At 36.9% G+C, this 9,712-nt stretch overlaps 2 protein-coding genes across 4 annotated transcripts; one reads left to right on the forward strand and one right to left on the reverse strand.

Moving 5' to 3' along the window:
• Positions 1-1,587: 1,587 nt before the first annotated feature.
• LOC149691937 (uncharacterized) lies at positions 1,588-5,770 on the reverse strand. 3 transcript variants are annotated; one of them, XM_089869417.1, is made up of 7 exons: positions 5,315-5,770; positions 2,713-2,801; positions 2,504-2,639; positions 2,227-2,342; positions 1,951-2,170; positions 1,823-1,879; positions 1,588-1,766 (listed from the first exon to the last, which is right to left on the reverse strand). In XM_089869417.1, exons 1-7 carry the CDS (start codon positions 5,538-5,540, stop codon positions 1,750-1,752), a joined length of 861 nt encoding a protein of 286 aa, XP_089725543.1. In that variant the 5' UTR covers positions 5,541-5,770; the 3' UTR covers positions 1,588-1,749. The 3 variants fall into 3 exon arrangements, with proteins under 3 accessions (XP_089725543.1, XP_089725545.1, XP_089725542.1); XM_089869419.1 differs by having other exon boundaries at positions 1,832-1,879; positions 5,315-5,768; XM_089869416.1 differs by having other exon boundaries at positions 1,588-1,879; positions 5,315-5,652.
• Positions 5,771-8,240: 2,470 nt separating this feature from the next.
• LOC149691938 (uncharacterized) lies at positions 8,241-9,548 on the forward strand (the record flags this gene model as incomplete). Its single annotated transcript, XM_089869435.1, has 3 exons — positions 8,241-8,991; positions 9,055-9,202; positions 9,495-9,548. Coding segments are annotated over exons 1-3 (411 nt in total), but the record flags the coding sequence as incomplete, so codon positions are not given.
• Between the last annotated feature and the right edge of the window lie 164 nt (positions 9,549-9,712).

The following is a 9,712-nucleotide window of genomic DNA, read 5'->3' on the forward strand; positions in this document are numbered from 1 at the left end:
ACTCCCTCGGATATTCCCTTTTACTCCCTCGGATATTCCCTTTTACTCCCTCGGATATTCCCTTTTACTCCCTCGGATATTCCCTTTTACTCCCTCGGATATTCCCTTTTACTCCCTCGAATATTCTCTTCAACCACCTCGGTTATTCCATTCAACTCGCTCGTATATTCTCTTCAACTCCCTCGGATATTCCATTCAACTCCCTCGGATATTCCATTCAACTCCCTCGGATATTCCATTCAACTCCCTCGGATATTCCATTCAACTCCCTCGGATATTCCCTTCAACTCCCTCGGTTATTCCCTTCAACCCCCTCGGATATTCCCTTCAACCCCCTCGGATATTCCCTTCAACTCCCTCGGATATTCCCTTCAACCCCCTCGGATATTCCATTCAACTCCCTCGGACATTCCATTCAACTCCCTCGGATATTCCATTCAACTCCCTCGGAAATCGCCTTCAACTCCCTCGGAAATCGCCTTCAACTCCCTCGGAAATCGCCTTCAACTCCCTCGGAAATCGCCTTCAACTCCCTCGGAAATCGCCTTCAACTCCCTCGGATATTCCCTTCAACTCCCTCGGATATTCCCTTCAACTCCCTCGGATATTCCCTTCAACTCCCTCGGATATTCCCTTCAACTCCCTCGGATATTCCCTTCAACTCCCTCGGATATTCCCTTCAACTCCCTCGGATATTCCCTTCAACTCCCTCGGATATTCCCTTCAACTCCCTCGGATATTCCCTTCAACTCCCTCGGATATTCCCTTCAACTCCCTCGGTTATTCCCTTCAACCCCCTCGGATATTCCCTTCAACCCCCTCGGATATTCCCTTCAACTCCCTCGGATATTCCCTTCAACTCCCTCGGATATTCCCTTCAACTCCCTCGGATATTCCCTTCAACTCCCTCGGATATTCCCCCCAACTCCCTCGGATATTCCCTTCAACTCCCTCGGATATTCCCTTCAACTCCCTCGGATATTCCCTTCAACTCGCTCGGATATTCCCTTCAACTCGCTCGGATATTCCCTTCAACTCCCTCGGACATTCCCTTCAACTCCTTCGGATATTCCATTCAACTTGCTCGGATATTCCATTCAACTACCTCGGATATTCCAATAAACCACCTCGGATATTCTAATAAACCACCTCGGATATTCTAATAAACCACCTCGGATATTCCAATAAACTACCTCGGACATTCCAATAAACTACCTCGGACATTCCAATAAACTACCTCGGATATTCTAATAAACTACCTCGGATATTCTAATAAACTACCTCGGATATTCTAATAAACTACCTCGGATATTCCAATAAACCACCTCGGATATTCTAATAAACCACCTCGGATATTCTAATAAACCACCTCGGATATTCTAATAAACCACCTCGGATATTCTAATAAACCACCTCGGATATTCTAATAAACTACCTCGGATATTCTAATAAACTACCTCGGATATTCTAATAAACTACCTCGGATATTCTAATAAACTACCTCGGATATTCTAATAAACTACCTCGGATATTTCCTTTTAACTCCCGCTTCTTGTATAACTTGTGTGTGCACACATCGAAAACCAATTTTTATGTTGAAAATATTTTTTATTAATTTTTAAATTGCAAGTAAAATAAATTTACTGTTCTTCATTATTAACTTCGACATCCATATCAGTGGCATGTGCGTGTTCATTTCCTCCATCTTCGTTATTGACTCCGCTTGCTTCAGCAGCAGAGGAATTAATTTTATTGATTTCCAATTCCTTGTTAATAGACAAATTTTTAATTTCGCTTTTCCTGCGCACTTCTTTTATTTTACTTTGAATACTTTGCTTCAATTCTTTTTTCGTGACTTGAAATTTATTCATAGTAAAGTCTAGAGGTAATAGTAATTATATTAGATCTACGCAAACGAACACCAATACAAAACTTTTAGAAAATATTTACCTATGATGGCATTTATTTTTACTGGATCCAATTGGTTTTTTGCTTCGCGATCTTTAAAAGCATTGGATTTTTTTCCACTGATGGATCCTTCACATATTTCTGCGTGTGTGAAAAGTCCTGTCAGCAGTGATCGGGCAAAGAACGTTCCGTTCCCGTTGCAAGAGTGCTCTAGGTTAATAACTTCAGCTTTACGTATCTGCACACCATTTCCCAAGTCGACCTAAAAGTACAAATATTGTTTTACTATGTATTATAATAAACTATAGAAAATTATACCATTTCAAACTCCTTTCCTTCACTTGTGGCTGAAGGACCGTTGGCACTGCCATTTGAAACAATATTTTCAAGTTTGCTCGTACATTTTTTCAGCCTTCTTAACCAGCTAGCCATTTCTGAAACGTTAAATGTTATATTAAATACACATATATAAATGATTTTGATGTTCTTTTATGAGTCTATATCGATTTAAAAATGGTTATTTCATTCTCCCTTTAACATATGACATAATTGTTTAGCAAACTATTTTTGAATTCAAATTAAGTTTTCCACCTACCACTCAAATTTTGAAGTTTTTCTATCTCTTCCTTTAATAATTTATTTTCTTTCTTCAATTTTTCATTTTTCTGAATTAATTTATCTTCCCTGGAATTTTTGTATTCTTCAAGATTTGTTAAAATCTCGAGATGTTGCTTTAAAAGTAAAACCAAAAACATTCAGTAAATATTTGAGGCAATAATGATGAAAACCAGCTTTTTTTTTTACTTTCTTGTGGGCTTCCGTTTTATTTGTCGGACGATTGTTATTCTTGGAGCTTTCTCTTTTTCTTTTCCTTTCCATTTCGGCCGCTGTCCCTATAATATTAGGTAATCGAGAATATATATTATATTTATATATATATATATATATATATATATATATATATATATATTATATTTATATATATATATATATATATATATATATATATATAAATAACTAGTAGTAGTTATTAGGTTTTGAAGTGACATGAAGTGTTTGGCTTAGTGAATTTTCGAAAAGGCTTAGTGATTTAGTACTTATAGAGACGAGTTAAGAGGAGCATGAAGTGATCAAACTAGTTATTTGTATTCCATAGAGTATGCTCAGAGCAGTCGGAGCACATTAAGAAAACATGCCAATACATCGTGCCTAATTTTTAATGAATTTTTGAAGCTGGAAATGTAAGGTCTAAAAAGCCTCTTCTTGATTGTTAAATTGATTTACTACGTCGGCACTTTCACTCATGTGCGGTGTTAATTGGTTACATTTTGGGGCTATTAGTTGAACCAATCACAGAGCCTGACAGAACGTGCGGCTAAATTCATTTTAAGAATCAAGGATTTTGAAGACGCTAATTTAGCCTAAAATTGTGAACCTAAAAAATTCAATAGACCAATACGAATATTACCTAAAGAGAAACAAACTTCCAGGGGCACGCCCACATACTGGATAACTTCCCTGTCGCCACAAGACAACACTAGAGGCAGCCCAAGCTAACTGCATCTGAGAGGCTAGCCAACTCGGTCATGCCTCTAGCGGTGTCTCCTCACATGATTGAAATTATCCACTATAGAGACGTACCCCTGGAAGTTTGTTTCCCTGCATGTAATATTCGTATTGGTCTATTAAACTTATAGATAGCTTCATTGCCCCTTTAAATATAACTTCAGTGTCCCTTTAAATAGCAGGATAAAACCTCTGCTCTGGTTTTTCACCCTGACTGTGAAGATTTTCTTTCTAGGTGGGTTTGTCTCATTGTTGAAGTGGACATATTTCGCGAGCGTTCCGCCTTTCACCATACCTCTTATGTCAGTAGAGAGGGGAGACGACAGTGTATCCCTCCCTCTAAGCGCGCTTTTGTAAGAGGGAATATTATTCGCGCGTGTTACGGGAGATGACACTGAGCTTAGAGATAGAAGGGAGTGACGTTGCTATACGTAGCACTGACACTACTCTATAGTTCCACCTTCCCTTTATAAGTAAACGGATTGAGTCTTGCCAAACTTATTGCATGCCATTGAAACCTTAATGTTAGTCGACTATGTAGGATAATTAATTTTTTATTGAACCAATTATTGTATTATACGTTAGTAAAACTCAATGACCCTCTTGTTATTCTCCACCATAATCCCCTGGACACTGTAAATATTAATTACTCCAAAGTTGAAATCAATACTTTGTTAAAATTTCTAAAATCAACTGCCTTCTAGATCAAAACTTTCTATATAAATTCATATATGCGCCTACCACTGCACCTGAAAAGCTCAATATAACGGGGTTTTGACGTTCCCCCAGTGTTGCCAGCCCAGCAGTGAGGCACTTCAATTAGGGCTGTAAGTCGAAAAATTTTCCGGAAAATGACCGACGTATTTTTTCGCGAAAGTTTCCGTATTTTTCCGCTACCGATAGGCCTATTTCAGTTTACCCCTGTTTTATTTTCTGAAAATATTTTAGATTTGGTGGACTCCATCAGCTAGTATATTTCTTATAGGTTAAGGTCCATTTAAAATCATAATAAAAGCGAGGGGAAGGATTGTAGGTCTAGTGAATTGAGTCAGAAGTCTTTGACTTTCATTTTTATTTTCTATTAATAATTTTTTTTTTGAAAATTCAATGATTCATAGCTAACTCTGGCTTTTTTATTTTTCCGATTTTCGGAAAATTTTCCGTATAGTGGAAACGTTTCCGGGAAATTTACCGCGTTTTATTTTTCCGGAAAATTAACAACACTAGAACTTTCAATCAAGAGAGAAACCTAGTAGTTCCAGACCAGTTCAGTATTTCCGAGAACTGCCTCACTGGATATCTGACAACACTGTAAAGAAGTCAATGCTGAGGCAGAGGGGAGGTAATGCTTCTAGCCCCTTTAGCGAAAACTACATTTTTGAATCAAGCTTCTATGCATTTCTCTACATTTCCATCATCACTGACATTTAGTGGGGAAATTTCAGTTAGACATTCCTATCTCTAGCTCTGCGTAAAGCTCCTTAATTACTAGGAGTCTGCAGTATTTCTACAACAGGACCACAAGGATTCAAGGAAGGACGAGGGGCTAATCACTCTCAAATTCCCTGTACACGGATTTCGGATTACGCGTAATAATTTTAGCACTGTCAAAGGCAGGACCTTTAAAGATTACGCGTAATCAATTTAGTACAGTCAAAGGCAGGACCTTTAAAGATTACGCGTAATCAATTTAGTACAGTCAAAGGTACAAGCGTGTACACTTATTACGCCAAGTGACTGGCCCCTCGATAAAGGATATGCCTGATGTTTGCTTCCTTCACTTTTTGAAATTTCCCTATTGGTTATATGTTAAACATTTTAATGAAAATTGTACACTCACCAACACCCATTATTAAGCCAGGCGAGGCTTTTTCCCCTTCCTTCCAATTGACATCAACTTCCACATTCATAAACTGAGTATAATCTGTAGCAGATGCAATCTTGCAGGCTAAACCCACATCTTTTAAGCACTTAATTGGATAATTATCCCAACAATTTTCAATATTAGGCCATTTAATTAAAACGAATAGACCGATTGGAGAATTGGCTGATTTCGGTGGCGCCATTTTCCAAAACACAAAAGTTACTAAGTTTTTATTACTTTCGAGAAAAAAAATGGGAGCGTCCTTCCTTCCTCTGTCCACTTTCGTAAATAGTTGAAGGCGGGTAGTAGGGAATCTTTTACAATTTGGGGGCTGTTGAAACTTTCCATAAAATTCTAACAAAAAAACACCTTTACTCACCAAAAACGGGGAGAATAAATTCAACCCAGGGATTAACTCTTTTAGACCAATAACCTCTTGAAATACTTTCGAAACGTTTCACTCTGACACCCCCTTTTTTTCTCTTTTTTATTGAAGAACTCCCGATGCTCTTAAAGGGAGGGTGAAGTAGAAAATCAAGTGATTTTTTTATCGATTCTTGTACCAATTTTAAGACCAGTCTGCACAGTGAAACATTCAGGAAATACTACCGAATGATATTAAAGTTCAAATTAGGTTAAGATTTTAAGTATAATTTTAAACAAGGACTGGTGACCAATCGCGTAACACCCTGCCTTTTTGTTAACAAAATTCTCGTGACACGCTCCATGTCCCGTGCCACGATTGTCACGTTGCGCGCCTAATTTTATCAAATCTCGTGATAAATTTCATTCAACACGGAACGTGCCACGATAATTTTGTTAACAAAAAGGCAGGGTGTTACGCGATTGGTCGCCAGTCCTTGTTTAAAACTATCCTTAAAATCTGAACCTAATTTGAATTTTAAAATCGTTCGGAGGTATTTCCTGAATGTTTCACTGTGCGGACTGGTCTTAAAATTGGTAGAAGAATCGATAAAAATCACTTCATTTTCCAATTCACCCTCCCTTTAAGAAAGATGGGGTCTTTTCGGCCCTCCCTGACGCCTACGTCGACAACGTTTCGGTTTAAGAGATCTGGACAAAACGACCTTGCCTTAGTTTTAATAAGAAAAAAGTAAACCTTTACAAGGTCATTTTGTTTAAATTTTAGATCATCCCATAATGAAAAAATAAAAATAGGCATTGTAAAAACATTTAAAAAACGAATAGAATGTTTATCAGATAAACCACAAACAGACAATTAAAAAAACACACTATTACCTTAGCAAAATAACGAACACATTAAAATCAGAATTAATTAAAAATAAACCGAGAATAGATGAAATGAAAAAACGGGTATAATATATGAAATTAGATGTAAATGTGATGAAAAATACATAGGACAAACAAAACGACAGCTAAAAAAAGACAAACGGAAATGAAAAAACGCTGTAAAAAAATACGACGAAACCAACGGACTGGCGACCCATATAAAACAGAACAACGACCATAAAATTGATTGGGATTTAACTCGGGTTTTATGTCAGGAAACTAATTGGTACAAACTATGTTTTAAGGAATCAGTATATATTAAAGATAGAGGAAATTTAAACTTAGATCAAGGTTCAGTAAACATAGGCGGGTGGGGAGGTTATAACTTAAATAAAAAATGATATAAATAACGATATATAAAAAAGGGGGCAATGTCACCTTCAATCTATGTAAAAAAATTAAAATTGGTTACTTGTAAAATTAAATTAATTTAGTTCATTTTAAAAATTGGCTGAGGAAGGACCGCGGTCCGAAAGCTCCCAAAATTTTCAATTTTAAATAAACATATAAAATTTACTCCATGAAGTAGCAGTTCTTATTATAGTTAACAACATTATAAATTTCGTATGCATTGTTTTCACTGTTGCCAGACCAACTGGAAACCAACTGTAATCAAGAGGGAAAGGCTAGCAGTTCCAGTTTAATTCAGTTCTTGAGAGATTTGACTTCCAAAAGATCTGACAACACTGCAGTGAAGTTAAAGCTAAGACGGAGGGTAAAAACTTTCTCAAGCCCCTTTAGTGAAAATCTACCTTTGTAATTGTGTAATTGTAACACCACTTATTGCTTGATTTTTTGTACACTTCAATCTGCATTATAATAACTCTATAAAAAAGGTAGCATTTTATTTAATTATCACATTTGTTTATAATCATGCACCCAAAATTAAGTTTGTTTTTCAAGATTTGTCCATTGCAAGGTAAATTGAAGTGTATGGAGAGTCGAGTCATTAGTCGATTACGCAATTTCTATTATATTTTTCACGGGATTTAAACATATAACTCTTTAATCGTGACAATGAATGAAAATAAAACAATTTGATAACTTAGAAATATTTTAAACGATGGCCAGAACACATTTACATCCATTCAGTGCGAGGGGTGAATCACTCTTTCGGAAAGTGTCCCCGGAATAAGTAATACGCGATATAACACTTAGTAATACAAATCTATTTACTCGCAAAAAATTCCATATTACATCGTAAAGTGTACACCGGAATACACGAGTGACTCGCCCCTCGAATCAGTGTGGAGTACCTTCTCTAGATCTATCTTGCTATGAGATAATATAGAGCTGGGCTCTAATCATAATTAGGCTTTAAATACTTCTAAGTATTTCCATGAAAATTTCATAAAGATAGTTTGCCGGTGAAATCTCAATCTATTATGATTTTTATAATCGGAGGGGCGAGTCACTCATGTATTCCGGTGTACACTTTACTCTGTATTATGATGTAATATGGAAATTTTTGCGAGTAAATAGCATTGTATTACCAAGTATAATATCGCGTATTACGTATTCCGGGGACACTTTCCGAAAGAGTGATTCACTCCTCGTTAAAATCGTAGAAAATCGATAAAAATCATTTGATTTTCCTTTTCATCCTCCCTTTACTGCTTTAGAGATTCAAGAATGGAATGGAATGCATTGTAAAAGGGGGGTCGCCTTGAAGGGCCTTAAAGGGTCTCTAAAGAAGTCGGTGGAGCGTTGGAATTTTTTTTTTTGAAAACTTCGTTATTGACGTCACAATCCCCGGGGGTGAGCAAAACGAGTCTTTCCTTCTAGCAAACGCAGCGGGGGTCTCCGACTCTCGCGGGTCAGAACTTGGGAAACGCCGAAGCAGGGCGGCACTCAACCAATCACAAGAGAGGGGAGGATGGGTCGGGGGAGTTTATTTTAAAAAAATTCAAGGGTACGCCGACCTCTTTACAGTCCCTTTAAGCCAGTTTTGAGTTCGTTTTCTTAGAAAAAAAAAATCCCCCTGTTTGTCCACCAACGGAGACAAAGTTGCTTCACTAGTAAAAGAATCTCTTTTGTATATATATGTTCAAGTTTAAGGTCTTTACATTTTTTACAAAATAAACTTCAAACGGATTCAATACATATTTAAAGTTGAGCTAACCTTAGACAATTATGTCGAATTATAAGTCTTACTTATGGTCCAGAAGTGCCAAAATCCCTAAAAGAACATTAACAAGGTTCAGAAAAAAACAAAGAGATACTAAAAAAACACAACTGCATCTAGCAGCCCCCGCCAATTCATCGACTTCTGAATCGGAAAATGAGGTGGAAATGGGTCAGACTGATATTCACGAATTAATTTATTCGGATAAAGAAAAAGGGTAAAAATAATTTTCTATACTTAAATTTAATGAACATTACAGTGCAGCTTCTAACTCCATTAGGCTAGAAGAAAATGACGACAATCTTAGCGACAATGTTAGTCAATTAAGTGACAGTTCCTCGTCGTCTGAATCCTCGATTTCTTCAGCCAACGAATCAATGGAGTCCGATTTAAATGCAAATTCTCGGGAACAAATAACAGACGAAATGGTATGAAGTAGTTATCCCTTTCCTGGATTTATACCGATTTAAAGGCTGAGTAACGGCGAAAAGGGTTCTAGTGAAACTGAAGAACTTCTCAGCACGGTCGGCCATTGTTAGTTTGATAATTAACAATGGTCAACCGTGCTGCAAAATTTTTACTTATTGCAACGTCACCCCTTTCTACCTCTTACCTCGGTATCATATCCCCCGGTTCGCGTGCTCTGACAGTGTCGAAGCTAAGGACGGAGTCATATTAAATTTTCTTTCAAATACTGATATTTGTTTTACACTATTTTAGGAAAATTCTTTGTACGAAGGATCTAATCTTACCATCAAGGAAAGTTTACTTTTAGTAATGAGCCATGTTTTAAGGTTTCACTCATCGAATGAAGCTACGGCAAGCCTATTAGAATTGCTTTTTTGGCATTTGCCAAAAAATACGCCATTTCCAATATCAAAATACAAGTTTTTCAAACAATTTTCTGAAACAAAACATTTAGTCACCCAACATTTTTA

The sequence above is a fragment of the Phalangium opilio genome, unplaced genomic scaffold (assembly GCF_054372755.1).
Source record: "Phalangium opilio isolate 3A_F unplaced genomic scaffold, DU_Popi_V2 ptg000025l_1, whole genome shotgun sequence".
Classification (NCBI taxonomy): domain Eukaryota; kingdom Metazoa; phylum Arthropoda; class Arachnida; order Opiliones; family Phalangiidae; genus Phalangium; species Phalangium opilio.